Below are 18,194 nucleotides of genomic sequence, written 5' to 3'. Positions count from 1 at the left end.
CCATCAGGTTTTCTTCCAGAATGGTCCTGTATTTGGCTCCATCCATCTTCCCATCAATTTTAACCATCTTCCCTGCCCCTGCTGAAGAAAAGCAGGCCCAAACCATGATGCTGCCACCACCATGTTTGACAGTGGGGATGGTGTGTTCAGGGTGATGAGCTGTGTTGCTTTTACGCCAAACATAACGTTTTGCATTGTTGCCAAAAAGTTCGATTTTGGATTCATCTGACCAGAGCACCTTCTTCCACATGTTTGGTGTGTCTCCCAGGTGGCTAGTGGCAAACTTTAAACTACACTTTTTATGGATATCTTTAAGAAATGGCTTTCTTCTTGCCACTTCCATAAAGGCCAGATTTGTGCAGTATACGACTGATTGTTGTCCTATGGACAGAGTCTCCCACCTCAGCTGTAGATCTCTGCAGTTCATCCAGAGTGATCATGGGCCTCTTGGCTGCATCTCTGATCAGTCTTCTCCTTGTATGAGCTGAAAGTTTAGAGGGACGGCCGGGTCTTCGTAGATTTGCAGTGGTCTGATACTCCTTCCATTTCAATGTTATCGCTTGCACAGTGCTCCTTGGGATGTTTAAAGCTTGGGAAATCTTTTTGTATCCAAATCCGGCTTTAAACTTCTCCACAACAGTATCTCGGACCTGCCTGGTGTGTTCCTTGTTCTTCATGATGCTCTCTGCGCTTTAAACGGACCTCTGAGACTATCACAGAGCAGGTGCATTTATACGGAGACTTGATTACACACAGGTGGATTCTATTTATCATCATTAGTAATTTAGGTCAACATTGGATCATTCAGAGATCCTCACTGAACTTCTGGAGAGAGTTTGCTGCACTGAAAGTAAAGGGGCTGAATAATTTTGCACGGCCAATTTTTCTGTTTTTTATTTGTTAAAAAAGTTTGAAATATCGAATAAATTTCGTTCCACTTCATAATTGTGTCCCACTTGTTGTTGATTCTTCACAAAAAAATACAGTTTTATATCTTTATGTTTGAAGCCTGAAATGTGGCAAAAGGTCGAAAAGGTCAAGGGGGCCGAATACTTTCGCAAGGCACTGTATGGTGTCCAGGGCACAGCTGGGGGCAGAAGATGGTCAATAGCAAGCGGCAACAGTGAGAGACTTGTTTCTGGAAAGGTGGATTTTAAAAAGTTGAAGGTCAAATTGTTTGGGCACAGACCTGGATAGTAAGACAGAACTCTACAGGCTATCTCTGCAGTAGATTGCAACTCCGCCACCTTTGGCAGTTCTATCTTGGTGGAAAATGTTATAGTTAGGGATGGACATTTCTGTGTTTTTGGTGGCCTTCCTAAGCCAGGATTCAGACACGGCTAGGACATCTGGGTTGGCAGAGTGTGCTAAAGCAGTGAATTAAACAAATTTAGGGAGGAGGCTTCTAATGTTAAACCTCTTTAGGGTACGTGGGACAAAATCGTCCCACACTATTCAACAGCCAGTGACAAATCAGAGCGCCAAATTTAAAACCAAAAAAAGTCATAATTCAAAGTTCTCAAACATAGGACTATTTCACACCATTTGAAAGATAAGACTCTCGTTAATCTAACCACATTGTCCGATTTCAAAAAGGCTTTACAGCGAAAGCAAAACATTAGATTATGTCAGGAGAGTACCCTGCCAAAAATAATCACACAGCCATTTTCAAAGCAAGCATATATGTCACAAAAACCAAAACCACAGCTAAATGCAGCACTAACCTTTGATGATCTTCATCAGATGACACTCCTAGGACATTATGTTATACAATACATGCATGTTTTGTTCAATCAAGTTCATATTTATATAAAAAAACAGCTTTTTACATTAGCATGTGATGTTCAGAACTAGCATACCCACCGCAAACTTCCGGTGAATTTACTAAATTACTCATGAATAACGTTCACAAAATACATAACAATTAATTTAAGAATTATAGATACAGAACTCCTTTATGCAATCGCGGTGTCAGATTTTAAAATAGCTTTTCGGCGAAAGCACATTTTGCAATATTCTGAGTACATAGCCCGGCCATTACGCCTAGCTAATTTGACACCCACCAAGTTTGGCCTTCACCAAACTCAGATTTACTATAAGAAAAATTGGATTACCTTTGCTGTTCTTCGTCAGAATGCACTCCCAGGACTTCTACTTCAACAACAAATGTTGTTTTGGTTCCAAATAATCCATAGTTATATTCAAATAGCTCCGTTTTGTTCGTGCGTTCAGGTCAGTATCCGAAGGGTGACGCGCGAGCGCATTTCGTGACAAAAAATGGCAAAATATTCCATTACCGTACTTCGAAGCATGTCAAACGCTGTTTAAAATCAATTTTTATGCGATTTTTCTCGTAAAATAGCGATAATATTCCAACCGGGCGATGTTGTATTCATTCAAAGGCTGAAAGAAAAAAATTGAGAATTGTCATGAACGCGCATCTCCAGTGTCACTGTTCCCAGCCTGACCCCTCACAAACAGAGCTCCTGTACTTCGCCCAGAGACTGCAGACACCCCATTACACTTTCTGGCGCCTTCTGAGAGCCAATGGAAGCCTTAGAAAATGTCACGTTACAGCAGAAATGCTGTATTTTCGATTGAGATGCCACAGAAGGAGAACAAATTGTCAGACAGGGCACTTCCTGTATGGAATCTTCTCAGGTTTTGGCCTGCCATATGGGTTCTGTTATACTCACAGACACCATTCAAACAGTTTTAGAAACTTTAAAGTGTTTTCTATCCAAATCTACTAATTATATGCATATTCTCATTTCTGGGCAAGAGTAGTAACCAGTAATAAATCGGGTACGTTTTTTATCCGGCCATGCAAATACTGCCCCCTAGTCCCAACAGGTTAACATGCATGAAACCAAGGCTTTTACAATTACAGAAGTCAACAAATGACAGCGCCTGGGGAATGGGAGGGGAGCTAGGCACTGCAGGCCTGGATTAACCTCTACATCACCAGTGGAACAGAGGAGGAGTAGGATAAGGGTACGGATAAAGGCTATAAGAACTGCTCATCTAGTACGTTCAGAACAGAGAGTAAAAGGAGCAGGTTCCTGGGCACGATAGAATAGATTCAAGGCATAATGTACAGTGGGCTGTGAGTAAACCTAGACATTGAGTTTTTTAATTTTACCTTTATTTAACTAGGCAAGTCAGTTAAGAACAAATTCTTATTTTCAATGACGGCCTAGGAAGAGTGGGTTAACTGCCTTGTTCAGGGGCAGAACGACAGATTTTTACCTTGTCAGCTCGGGGATTTCATCTTGCAACATTTTGGTTACTAGTCCAACACTCTAACCACTAGGCTACCACCGGCATTGAGTTACAATGAGAGAGGTATTGTCTCTATAGACACCATTTAAACCAGGTGAGGTCACCGCATGTGTGGGAGGTGGAACAAAACGGTTAGCTAAGGCATATTGAGCAGGGCTGGTGGCTCTACAGTGAAATAAGACAATAATCACTAACCAACACAGCAATGGACAAGGCATATTGACATTAGAGAGAGGCATGCGTAGCTGAGTGATCATGGGGTCTAGTGAGTAGCTTGGCGGGCTGGAGACACGGCGATTCAGACAGCTAGTGGGCAGGGTCTAGCAGGCTAGCAGATGGGCATTCAGGGGACGTCGCGATGGAGGAGCCTGTTGAAAACCCCCTCGGGCGGATTACGTCGGTAGTCCAGTCATGATGGATCGGCGGGGCTCCGTATCGGCAGTAAAAGGGGTCCAGGCCAATTGGAAAAATAGGTATTGCAGCCCAAGGAGTGGCTGATGGACCTCTTCAGCTAGCCGGGAGATGGGCCTAACATAGGCTAGCTCCAGGCTAATTGGTGCTTGCTCCGGGACAGAGACGTTAGCCAGGAGTAGCCACTCGGATAGCAGCTAGCTAGCTGCGATGATCCAGGTGAAAAGGTTCAGAGCTTGCGGTAGGAATCCGGAGATGTGGAGAAAAGAAGTCCAATATGCTCTGGATTGAATCGCGCTGTGCAGACTGGCAGGAGTTGTCCAGGCTAAAGGTTAGCTGATGACCGCTAGCAGTGGCTAGCTGACTACTAGCTAGTAGCTAGTTAGCTGGCTAGCTTCTGTTGGGGGTTCCGGTTCTAGAGTAAAGAAAATAGCAGATCCATACCACATTGGGTGAGGCGGGTTGCAGGAGAATATGTTGAAGTTGAGGTTAAAACATTTTTTATAAAAAATATATACGAAATATATGCGAAGAAAAAAATATATATACACGGGATACGACAAGAAAAAAAAACGCCTGACTGCTATGCCATCTTGGAATTGATCTATGACATCTTGGAACTGTGCCATACAGATTGCAAAATAGTTTGGAAGAGATCTTTGATGTACCGATTCCATGGTATGAGTTGATATATAAAACAACGCAAGATTCAAGACTTCGTGCTTTTCAGCTAAAATTATTATAAAGAATTCTTGCCACCAACAAAATGTTGAATATTTGGGCCATAAAATCATCGAAGCTCTGCAGATTTTGTTGTGAGGATACAGAATCAATAGACCATTTATTTTGGTATTGCCCTCAGGTAGCCTGTTTCTGGTCTCAGGTTCAGGAATGGCTGAAAATGCATAGCATTGATCTAAAATTGACCCTAGAAATAGTACTGTTAGGAGATCTGGAGAGACCGGGTCAGTCAATTACTAAGATACTAATTCTCTTAGTAAAAGTATTTATCTTCAACACGCAATCTGTGGATTGTATTTGATTAGATAAATTGAAATTGTACGTTAAACATAACCGCAGAGTTGAAAGATATACACTACCATTCAAAAGTTTGGGGTCACACATTGCTAATGTTGTAAATGACTATTGAAGCTGGAAACGGTTGATTTTGAATGGAATATCTACATAAGCGTACAGAGGCCCATTATCAGCAACCATCACTCCTGTGTTCCAATGGCACGTTGTGTTAGCTAATCCAAGTTTATCATTTTAAACGGCTAATTAATCATTAGAAAACCCTTTTGTAATTATGGTTGCACAGCTGAAAACCATTGTCCTGATTAAAGAAGCAATAAAACTGTCTTTCTTTAGACTAGTTGAGTATCTGGAGCATCAGCATTTGTGGGTTCGATTACAAGCTCAAAATGGCCAGAAACAAAGTTCTTTCTTCTGAAACTCGTCAGTCTATTCTTGTTCTGAGAAATGAAGACTATTCCATGCCAGAAATTGCCAAGAAACTGAAGATCTCTTATAACGCTGTGCACTACTTCCTTCACAGAACAGCGCAAACTGTCTCTAACCAGAATAGAAAGAGGAGTGGGAGGTCCCGGTGCACAACTGAGCAACAGGACAAGTATATTAGAGTGTCTAGTTTGAGAAACAGACACCTCACAAATCCTCAACTGGCAGCTTCATTAAATAGTATCCGCAAAACACCAGTGTCAACGTCAACAGTGAAGAGGCGATGCCGGGACGCTGGCCTTCTAGGCAGAGCATAGACACTGGACAAAGGAACTAGAAGGTCAGCATCCCGGAGTCGCCTCTTCACTGTTGACGTTGAGAAGTGATGGTTGCTGATAATGGGCCTCTGTACGCCTATGTAAATATTCCATAAAAAATCAGCCGTTTCCAGCTACAATAGTCATTTACAACATTAACAATGTCTATACTGTATTTCTGATCAATTTGTTTTTCTTTTAATGGAGTGAAATGTTATTTTTTACAGGGTCAGTCATAGTAGTACAGCACCCCTGGAGGAAATTGGGGTTAAGTGCCTTGCTCATGGGCACATCAACAGATTTTTCACCTTGTCCGCTCAGGTATTCAAACCAGCGACCTTTCGGTTACTGGCCCAACTTTGTAACCGCTAGGCTACCTATCGCCATTTAGCAGGCGCTTTTATCCAACGTGACTTAATAATGCGTCCATATATTTTCATATGGGTGACCCCAGCAGGAATTTGACCCATGAACCTTAGCATTACAAGAGCCATGCTCTACCAACTGAATCACACAGAACAATAAGAAAGACTAGGGGAGATAGGGAGAGTAGAGGAAAGCACAGGAGAAAAGGAAAAAGGTTGATAAGGGGAGACGGAGAGGAGGAGATGAGGAGAGGAGTAGGCTCTTCTGTTACAATGTCTTAATTGTCTGTGTGTGTGTGTGTGTGTGTGGTGTGTGTGTGTGTGTGTGTGTGTGTGTGTGTGTGTGTGGTGTGTGTGTGTGTGTGTGTGTGTTTGTTTGTGAGCACAGAGTATGGGTAAAACGTGTCTATGTGTATCGCATGTCTGGCTGTGTCCCTTTCTTTGCACGCTTGAGTGTCAGTGTGTGGTTAGCAGAACCATTAATGCAGGAGGGACCACTAGATGGGTTTGTTATGGACAGAGCAGAGAAAGACCACTAGAAGGCTGAAGTGGTGAGCAGCATCCCACTTTCCTTTTAGATGTGCTTACAGCTGAAAAGCACCGTTACCTGACGCACCCTTTTAGAGAGAGACCGAGAACAGTCCCACTCCTCACCCCAAACACAAGAGCCCATTAATAGTGTGAAGCAGTTTACACCATGTTGGGCCGCATTCCAGGTTTAAAAAACATTGGGTTCAGTTCCTCTGCCCTAGAGGATTAGATGTGCTCTTACCTGCCATGTCGATGGCGAAGGGGCGGTCGGGCCTCCAGCCAGTGTACCAGCCCACCACTTTGCCCTTCTCCACTATGGGGCGCTCGTACCTCCGCCCACTGACCAGCCCCACCGGCCACACTGACACACCCCGCGTCGAACGCATCTAGAGAAACAGAGGGGGAGAGAGAGTTAGACACACAAACACAAACACACAGAAGCCCCATAGGCCACACAGACAGGCACTATGATCCGAAAACAGGAGAGGTCAAAGCAATAGGACTCTTGGTGTGAATTAGCTCCAGGCCTTTGTAGCTCGTTCATATCAGTGTAGATAGAGGATAGCAGACAGGGAGGCAGTTTTAGACTTTTGAGATGGACCGTCTGTGTCCATACATAGAACTGCCACCCTCCTCAAATCAAGCTGTGAAGTAGATCAACAACCACATTTATTTGGTGGCAAACGTCGGATGAAATATCTGAAGAAATCTGATAAGGTGGAAATCAGCATGGCTAGACTCCTTGCTTCACTGGATCCTACACTAAATGAAATAGCAGAGTAGAATGGGGCCCGGGTACATTTTCACCGTGAATTAATTACAGACAGCCAGCAGCAGGGTAGAGCCAGACTGTTTGTGTGTAAGTGTGTAAATTGCGTTTAGCCTTGGAGTGTGGAACACATGTGAGTGTGTGTGTGTGTGTGTGTGTATACAGTTACTATGTGTGTGTGTGTGTGTGTGTGTGTGTGTGTGTGTGTGTGTGTGTGTGTGTGTGTGTGTGTGTGTGTGTGTATGCTTGCTTGTGTGTGTGCATGCATTCATTTGTTTGTTTGCTGCTGTGTGTGTAACATTTCATACATCATTTCCAGTATAGATTTCGATAAAGTGTTATTCTCCTTTCAGAACCTCAAACCACCTGAAGGAAGTCACTCATGGGCAAAACATACAAGACAGTATTGGATTACAGAGCGACAATGACGCCGTGTGATTCTTCACACAAACGGTCAAGGCAGGGCCTAGATCTTTCATGTCTCCTCTCCACCTCCCAGCGCTCAACAGAGTGATGGGAAGGCTCTCTCTCCCTTTCTATCTCCCTTTCTCTCTCTCTCTTCCCCTTTACCCATGCACACAGCTTAGAAGTCTTCTCTTCAAATGCTGTACCCCTTGAGCTTGTGCGACGCTAAAACCCTTCTCAACCTTTGTTTCCTCCAGGGTTTTTTTTCAAAGGCTTCTAGTCGAGTCTGTCAAAACGGAGATGAAAAGAGAGTGAATGTCCGCTCGCTCACTGTTTACAGTTCCCGTGTGTAATCTTAATTTTTAGCCTTATGGTACTGCATCGTTTCCAGCCTTAATGGTCTTTGATGGGGTTTTAACCTGAGTAGCCTGATGAAGACTGTTGTGAAGGAATCAAGTAGATAACACTGGGTAGCAGCAAAAAATGAGTCGACATTCATTTGGTTCTAATTATGTTTCGTCCAGATCCTGACCCGTGTTTGGATATGCATAATTCCTCAAATGAATGGAGACTTAGGGATGGAGCAGTTGTTTAAAAGACATCCTTAAAAATGCTTCCAATGTATTCTTAATTACAAAGCACCCCCATAGTACCCATATAGTCCTACCCACTAGACACTCCAAGATCGGAGATGATTGCTATCCAATCACACACAGATCAGTGATTAAAAAAGGAATGGAGGAAAGAAGGACGAATGTTCAATTGGACCAGGGCCTCAGAGAAAAAGCAAAGGCAGACCTGGGAACTGTAAAGATTGATTAAAAGCTCCAGCCTCTGCAGGCATGGACCCAGACTGTCAAAACCAACATCAACCGTATAATACCTGTGCTAGAGAAATAGTCAATACCCTTCAGACAGAATCCACTCTGCAGAGAATTCTAGCTCTAAAAATAGACCAAAAAAGAATTGCTTTGTGACCTATAACCTCTACTGGCTCTATGCTGGCGTTTTGGGACATCGAGGAAACCAGATCCCATTATTGACATACATTGGATTTTGACACAGTAGATGGGTTCCTGGTCTCTATCTGAAATGGAGGTATACTTTCCACATAGCGGCATTGTCTGACTGAGTGGTACAGAAAAAAGTCATACCTTAAAGGATAATCAAATCAAATCACATCTTATTGGTCATATACACATATTTAGAAGATGTTATTGCGGGTGTAGCGAAATACTTGTGTTCCTAGCTCCAACAGTGCAGTAGTATCTAACAATTCACAACAATACACACAAATCTACAAGTAAAATAATGGAATTAAGAAATATATAAATATTAGGACAAGCAATGTCGGAGTGGCATTGACTAGAATACAGTAGAATACAGTATATACATATGGAATGAGTTAAAACAGTATGTAAACATTATTAAAGTGGCCAGTGATTCCATGTCTATGTACATGGGGCAGCAGCCTCTAAGGTGCAGGGTTGAGTAACCAGGTGGTAGCCAGCTAGGGACAGTGACTAAGTTCAGGGCAGGGTACTGGGTGGAGGCCGGCTAGTGATGGCTATTTAACAGTCTGATGGCCTTGAGATAGAAGCTCTTTTTCATTATCTAGGTCCCAGCTTTGATGCACCTGTACTGACCTTGCCTTCTGGAAGATAGCGGGGGAACAGGCTGTGGCTCTGGTGGTTGTTGTCCTTGATGATCTTTTTGGCCTTCCTGTGACATCGGGTGCTGTAGGTGTCCTGGAAGGCAGGCAGTGTGTCCCCGGTGATGTGTTGGGCAGACCGCACCACCCTCTGGAGAGCCCTGCGGTTGCGGGCTGTGCAGTTGCTCTACCAGGCATTGATTCAGACCGACAGGATGCTCTCAATGGTGCATCTGTAAAACTATGTGAGGGTCTTAGGGGCAAAGACTAATTTATTCAGCCTTGAAGAGGCTCTGTTGTGCCTTCTCTATCACACTGTCTGTGTGGGTGGACCATTTCAGACTGTCAGTGATGTGTACACTGAGGAACTTTTCACCTTCTCCACTGCGGTCCCATTGATGTGGATGGGGGCGTGCTCCCTCTACTGTCTCCTGAAGTCTACGATCAGCTCCTTAGTTTTGTTGACATTGAGGGAGAGGTTATTTTCCTGGCACCACTCTGCCAGGGCCCTCACCTCCTTCCTGTAGGCTGTCTCGTCATTGTTGGTAATCAGACCTACTACTGTTGTGTCATCTGCAAACTTGATGATTGAGTGAGTACAGGAGGGGGCTGAGCACACACCCTTGTGGGGCCCCTGTGTTGAGGGTCAGCGTAGTCGAGGTGTTGTTTCCTACCTTCACCACCTTGGGGCGGCTCGTCAGGAAGTCCAGGACCCAGTTGCACAGGGCGGGGTTCAGACCCAGGGCCCCGAGCTTAATGATGAGCTTGGAGGGTACTATAGTGTTGAAGGCTGAGCTGTAGTCAATGAACAGCATTCTTACATAGGTATTCCTCTTGTCCAGATGGGAAAGGGCAGTGTGCAGTGTAATGTCAATTACATCGTCTGTGGATTCGGAGTGCACTTTTGACGAGGGGAACAGGAGAATACGTCAGGTTACCATTTAAGATGTCATCTATCTAATATTGAGTTGCAACATAGTCAGTGAATATTTAGGCTGCTTTTGTTTACTCCATATTAACGGAGGTGATATGTAAAGTGTATGCATATACATTGGGATTTTTAACGATACAGTATAAATCCATTATAAATGTGTTCCTCTCCTAGAGAATAAGCTGTCATTTAATTGTGTGCTCATACACTGTTTCCTTGGTGCGATTTTAATCAATCCTTCTCCATGTGTCATTAATATGCATAGCGGGGGCTATGAAAGAGAGAAAGGGAGAAAAAAAATGATGAATTAAATTAGAGGAGAGAAAATGAGGAGGTTATGAAATGGTGATGCAATGATACATGGTGTGTGCGCGGGTTGGTGTAAGGGGTTGGGGTTGAGTTTGCTGTGTCTGAAAGAATGATGAAGTGTGTGTGGGTGTGTGGGTGTGTGTTTGTGCTCTAAGGGCATCGTTTCTGTCTCCATCCTTCTAAGCAGCTGGGTGTGGGGCGGGGGGGTGGGTTCAGGGTTGGAGGGTAGACAATGCCAGCATTTTGACAGACTCACGACTCACACTGCTCCTGAGGGTGGAGAAATAAATGAGGAGAGGGATGAGGAGGGAGGAATAGAGGAAGGGAGAGAAAGAGAGAGAGGGTAGTACATGAGAGAAGAGGACACAAGGAAAGAGAGAAGAGGACACAGGGAAAGAGAGAAGAGTGGGAGAGGATGGAAAAGGAAAGCAGGGAGGTGATGAGAGAGGAACGGATCCATAAATAAGGAAAAGAGAGAGGGAGAGTGGAGAGGAGACAGAGCGGGAGAATAGAAGGGGTGTGCCAGTGCAGTAATGAGTAACCAGAGCTAGTGTAAAATCAAGTGTCTGTTCTCACGCCCTGTTCTACGCACTTCACCTCTCTCACACCTCCTCCATCTTTCTCACCACCCTCTCTTCTTCACTACACTACCTTTTCTCTCTCCTTCCCCTTCCTTCTCCCCCCTCCTCCTCCTCCTCTCCACCACCTACTCAGACACAGCCAATTTCTATCTGTGGGATTCTCTTCTTTCTGCTTCAGTTCCCAGACAGAAAAAAACCCCTCTAGTATGTAATTATGATAATTGCTCACATGGGTTTGATGGAATTGGATTTCAGATTTTGCTCTTCCTCTCTTTCTTGTGGTTCCTTTGTTCCCTTTCTAGGGGCCAACTGAACACTATGAAACCATGGACATTGATTGAATTTGTCCTGGCAATGTGTCAGTGTAGTTCAAGTCCAAGTATGTAGACCTATCCTTAAGTATGTAGGCCTATCTTCCACACCAATTAATAGTCTGCTCATTTCAGAATAGTTTCTACCCTTGTTGAGGTGGGAGAGACAAAATTGTGTTCAATTCTTTTCTGACCTCTGCCTGCCCATGACCTGTCGTTTGCCTGCCCCCCTGTTTTTGTAATAAACTTTTGTTACTTCGAAACTGTCTGCATCTGGGTCTTCTCCGGAGCTTGACACTTTTCATTAATTGGTAGGATGTTCTACCTCACTTTTACCAGCAGGTCTCTTGTGCCTATCACCCAGTAGCACTCACATCTGTAATTATAAAGTGCTTTGAAAGGCTGGTCATGACTCACACCATCATTCCAGACACCGTATATCCACTCCAATTCACATACTGCACCAACAGATCCACAGATGATGCAATCTCTATTGCACATCACAATGCCCTCTCCCACCTGGACAAGAGGGGAAATAACGAATGCTGTTCATAGACTACAGCTCAGCATTCAACACCATAGTCCCCTCAGCTGGGGACCCTGGGACTGAACACCTCTCTCTGTAACTGGATCCTGGTCTTCCTGATGGGCCGGCCCCAGGGGGTGAGGGTAGGCAACAACACCTCTGTCACGCTGACACTCAACACAGGGCCCCCTCAATGCTGTGTGCTTAGTCCTCTCCTGTACTCCCTGTTCAACCACGACTGCATAGCCATCAAATCAAATTTATTTATATAGCCCTTCTTACAGCTGATATCTCAAAGTGCTATACAGAAACCCAGCCTAAAACCCCAAACAGCAAGTAATGCAGGTGTAGAAGCACGGTGGCTAGGAAAAACTCTCTAGAAAGGCCAAAACCTAGGAAGAAACCTAGAGAGGAACCAGGCTATGAGGGGTGGCCAGTCCTCTTCTGGCAGCGTACAGGGAGGAGGTCAGAGACTTGGCAATGTGGTGCCAACACAACAATCACTCCCTCAACCTCAGTAAGACCAAGGAGCTGATCGTGGACTACAACAGGACAAAGAGGGGAGTGCGCCCCCCCCCCCATCCAAATGAGCTTCAGGTTCTTTGGTGTCTACATCACTAAGGGCATAACACGGTCCACACGCACCTGCACAGTCGTGAAGAGGGCAAAACAGCACCTCTTCCCCCTCAGGAGGCTGAAAAGATTTGCTTCCTCAAAAAGTTCTACAGCTGCACCATCGAGAGCATCTTGACTGGCTGCATCACCGCTTATGGCAAATGCACAACCCTCGACCGCAAAGCGCTACAGAGGGTGGTGTGGGCAGCCCAGTACATCACTGGGGCTGAGCTCCCTGCCATCCAGGACCTCTATATCAGGCGGTGTCAGAGGAAGGACAAAATAATTAACAAAGACTTTAGCCACCCAAGCCATAGACCAGGGATGAGTAACTCCAGTCCTCGGGGGCCTGATTGGTGTCACACTTTTGCCCCAGCCGCAGCTAACACACCTGACTCCAATAATCACCTAATCATGATCTTCCGTTTAGAATGCAATTAATTTAATCAGCTGTGTTAGGTTGGGATGGGGAAAAAGTGTGACACCACTCTGGCCCCCCGAGGACTGGAGTTGCCCACCCTTGCCGTAGAATGTTCACTCTGCTACCGTCCGGCAAACGATACCGAAGCATCAGCTCTCTGACCAACAGGCTCAGAGACAGCTTCGGTCCCAAAACCATAAGACTGCTACATAGTTAAATAATGGTTACCTGGACTATCTGCACTGATCCTATCTTGCACTGATTCTATACACACTCACAAGACCATATATACACACTATATACACACACTACACAAACACTCTCACACAAAACCCACACATATTCACATACACTACATAATGTACGCACACACACACACAAGACACACACACACACACATGCCAACAACACAAACACACATACACACACACATACCAACATAACAAAAAAACACTTTTACACTCATCATACGCTGCTGCTACTTTCTTCGAAAAAAAAATCTCCAAAATGGTTCTTCAGCTGTCCCCATAAGATAACCTTTTATAGTACCAGGTAGAACCCTTTTTGGCTCCAGGTAAGACCATTTTGGGTTCCATGTAGAACCCTCTGTAGAAAGGTTTCTACATGGAATCCAAAAGGGTTCTACCTGCAACCAAAAAAAAAGATTATTCAAAGGGTTTTCCTATGGTGACAGCCAAAGAACCCTTTAAGGTTCTAGATACAGTAGCACCTTTGTTTCTAAGAGTGTACGCTGTTTTTTATTTTACTCATATTATTCTCTATTCTTATGACTAGTCATGTTACCCTGCCTTCATGTACATATCTACCTCAAGTACCTTGTACCTCTGCACATTGATCTGGTACTGGTACTCCCTGTATATAGCTCCACATTGATCTGGTACTGGTACTCCCTGTATATAGCTCCACATTGATCTGGTACTGGTACTCCCTGTATATAGCTCCACATTGATCTGGTACTGGTACTCCCTGTATATAGCTCCACATTGATCTGGTACTGGTACTCTCTGTATATAGCTCCACATTGATCTGGTGCTGGTACTCCCTGTATATAGCGCCACATTGATCTGGTACTGGTACTCCCTGTATATAGCTCCACATTGATCTGGTACTGGTACTCCCTGTATATAGCTCCACATTGATCTGGTACTGGTACTCCCTGTATATAGCTCCACATTGATCTGGTACTGGTACTCCCTGTATATAGCTCCACATTGATCTGGTACTGGTACTCCCTGTATATAGCTCCACATTGATCTGGTACTGGTACTCTCTGTATATAGCTCCACATTGATCTGGTACTGGTACTCTCTGTATATAGCTCCACATTGATCTGGTGCTGGTACTCCCTGTATATAGCGCCACATTGATCTGGTACTGGTACTCCCTGTATATAGCTCCACATTGATCTGGTACTGGTACTCTCTGTATATAGCTCCACATTGATCTGGTGCTGGTACTCCCTGTATATAGCGCCACATTGATCTGGTACTGGTACTCCCTGTATATAGCTCCACATTGATCTGGTACTGGTACTCCCTGTATATAGCTCCACATTGATCTGGTACTGGTACTCCCTGTATATAGCTCCACATTGATCTGGTACTGGTACTCCCTGTATATAGCTCCACATTGATCTGGTACTGGTACTCCCTGTATATAGCTCCACATTGATCTGGTACTGGTACTCCCTGTATATAGCTCCACATTGACCTGGTATTGGTACTCCCTGTATATAGCTCCACATTGATCTGGTGCTGGTACTCCCTGTATATAGCTCCACATTGATCTGGTACTGGTACTCCCTGTATATAGCTCCACATTGATCTGGTACTGGTACTCCCTGTATATGCTCTACATTGATCTGGTACTGGTACTCTCTGTATATAGCTCCACATTGATCTGGTACTGGTACTCCCTGTATATAGCTCCACAGTGATCTGGTACTGGTACTCCCTGTATATAGCTCCACATTGATCTGGTACTGGTACTCCCTGTATATAGCTCCACATTGATCTGGTACTGGTACTCCCTGTATATAGCTCCACATTGATCTGGTACTGGTACTCCCTGTATATAGCTCCACATTGATCTGGTACTGGTACTCCCTGTATATAGCTCCACATTGATCTGGTACTGGTACTCCCTGTATATAGCTCCACATTGATCTGGTACTGGTACTCCCTGTATATAGCTCCACATTGATCTGGTACTGGTACTCCCTGTATATAGCTCCACATTGATCTGGTACTGGTACTCTCTGTATATAGCTCCACATTGATCTGGTACGGGTACTCCCTGTATATAGCTCCACATTGATCTGGTGCTGGTACTCCCTGTATATAGCGCCACATTGATCTGGTACTGGTACTCCCTGTATATAGCTCCACATTGATCTGGTACTGGTACTCCCTGTATATAGCTCCACATTGATCTGGTACTGGTACTCCCTGTATATAGCTCCACATTGATCTGGTACTGGTACTCCCTGTATATAGCTCCACATTGATCTGGTACTGGTACTCCCTGTATATAGCTCCACATTGATCTGGTACTGGTACTCCCTGTATATAGCGCCACATTGATCTGGTACTGGTACTCCCTGTATATAACTCCACATTGATCTGGTACTGGTACTCCCTGTATATAGCTCCACATTGATCTGGTACTGGTACTCTCTGTATATAGCTCCACATTGATCTGGTACTGGTACTCCCTGTATATAGCTCCACATTGATCTGGTACTGGTACTCCCTGTATATAGCTCCACATTGATCTGGTACTGGTACTCCCTGTATATAGCTCCACATTGATCTGGTACTGGTACTCCCTGTACATAGCTCCACATTGATCTGGTACTGGTACTCCCTGTATATAGCTCCACATTGATCTGGTACTGGTACTCCCTGTATATAGCTCCACATTGATCTGGTACTGGTACTCCCTGTATATAGCTCCACATTGATCTGGTACTGGTACTCCCTGTATATAGCTCCACATTGATCTGGTACTGGTACTCCCTGTATATAGCTCCACATTGATCTGGTACTGGTACTCCCTGTATATAGCTCCACATTGATCTGGTACTGGTACTCCCTGTATATAGCTCCACATTGATCTGGTACTGGTACTCCCTGTATATAGCTCCACATTGATCTGGTACTGGTACTCCCTGTATATAGCTCCACATTGATCTGGTACTGGTACTCTCTGTATATAGCTCCACATTGATCTGGTACTGGTACTCTCTGTATATAGCTCCACATTGATCTGGTGCTGGTACTCCCTGTATATAGCGCCACATTGATCTGGTACTGGTACTCCCTGTATATAGCTCCACATTGATCTGGTGCTGGTACTCTCTGTATATAGCTCCACATTGATCTGGTGCTGGTACTCCCTGTATATAGCGCCACATTGATCTGGTACTGGTACTCCCTGTATATAGCTCCACATTGATCTGGTACTGGTACTCCCTGTATATAGCTCCACATTGATCTGGTACTGGTACCTCCTGTATATAGCTCCACATTGATCTGGTGCTGGTACTCCCTGTATATAGCTCCACATTGATCTGGTACTGGTACTCCCTGTATATAGCTCCACATTGATCTGGTACTGGTACTCCCTGTATATAGCTCCACATTGATCTGGTACTGGTACTCCCTGTATATAGCTCCACATTGATCTGGTACTGGTACTCCCTGTATATAGCTCCACATTGATCTGGTACTGGTACTCCCTGTATATGCTCTACATTGATCTGGTACTGGTACTCTCTGTATATAGCTCCACATTGATCTGGTACTGGTACTCCCTGTATATAGCTCCACAGTGATCTGGTACTGGTACTCCCTGTATATAGCTCCACATTGATCTGGTACTGGTACTCCCTGTATATAGCTCCACATTGATCTGGTACTGGTACTCCCTGTATATAGCTCCACATTGATCTGGTACTGGTACTCCCTGTATATAGCTCCACATTGATCTGGTACTCCCTGTATATAGCTCCATATTGATCTGGTACTGGTACTCCCTGTATATAGCTCCACATTGATCTGGTACTGGTACTCCCTGTATATAGCTCCACATTGATCTGGTACTGGTACTCTCTGTATATAGCTCCACATTGATCTGGTGCTGGTACTCCCTGTATATAGCGCCACATTGATCTGGTACTGGTACTCCCTGTATATAGCTCCACATTGATCTGGTACTGGTACTCCCTGTATATAGCTCCACATTGATCTGGTACTGGTACTCCCTGTATATAGCTCCACATTGATCTGGTACTGGTACTCTCTGTATATAGCTCCACATTGATCTGGTACTGGTACTCTCTGTATATAGCTCCACATTGATCTGGTGCTGGTACTCCCTGTATATAGCGCCAAATTGATCTGGTACTGGTACTCCCTGTATATAGCTCCACATTGATCTGGTACTGGTACTCTCTGTATATAGCTCCACATTGATCTGGTGCTGGTACTCCCTGTATATAGCGCCACATTGATCTGGTACTGGTACTCCCTGTATATAGCTCCACATTGATCTGGTACTGGTACTCCCTGTATATAGCTCCACATTGATCTGGTACTGGTACCTCCTGTATATAGCTCCACATTGATCTGGTGCTGGTACTCCCTGTATATAGCTCCACATTGATCTGGTACTGGTACTCCCTGTATATAGCTCCACATTGATCTGGTACTGGTACTCCCTGTATATAGCTCCACATTGATCTGGTACTGGTACTCCCTGTATATAGCTCCACATTGATCTGGTACTGGTACTCCCTGTATATAGCTCCACATTGATCTGGTACTGGTACTCCCTGTATATAGCTCCACATTGATCTGGTACTGGTACTCCCTGTATATGCTCTACATTGATCTGGTACTGGTACTCTCTGTATATAGCTCCACATTGATCTGGTACTGGTACTCCCTGTATATAGCTCCACAGTGATCTGGTACTGGTACTCCCTGTATATAGCTCCACATTGATCTGGTACTGGTACTCCCTGTATATAGCTCCACATTGATCTGGTACTGGTACTCCCTGTATATAACTCCACAGTGATCTGGTACTGGTACTCCCTGTATATAGCTCCACATTGATCTGGTACTCCCTGTATATAGCTCCATATTGATCTGGTACTGGTACTCCCTGTATATAACTCCACATTGATCTGGTACTCCCTGTATATAGCTCCACAGTGATCTGGTACTGGTACTCTCTGTATATAACTCCACATTGATCTGGTACTGGTACTCTCTGTATATAG

At 44.5% G+C, this 18,194-nt stretch overlaps 1 protein-coding gene across 1 annotated transcript in view; it reads right to left on the bottom strand.

Annotated features, from left to right (window-relative positions):
• Positions 1–18,194, bottom strand: part of LOC106576988 (galactosylgalactosylxylosylprotein 3-beta-glucuronosyltransferase 2-like) — a 49,013-nt gene that overhangs the window by 8,816 nt on the left and 22,003 nt on the right. Inside the window, exon 2 of the mRNA XM_014154606.3 lies at positions 6,609–6,753. Coding sequence (XP_014010081.1) covers positions 6,609–6,753 — 145 coding nt within the window. The remainder of the gene's footprint in view (positions 1–6,608; positions 6,754–18,194) is intronic.

Source organism: Salmo salar, chromosome 18, assembly GCF_965601325.2.
Source record: "Salmo salar chromosome 18, fSalSal1, whole genome shotgun sequence".
Lineage (NCBI taxonomy): Eukaryota > Metazoa > Chordata > Actinopteri > Salmoniformes > Salmonidae > Salmo > Salmo salar.
The sequence above is the reverse complement of the archived record's forward strand: the minus strand, read 5'-3'. Positions and strand labels throughout refer to the sequence as shown.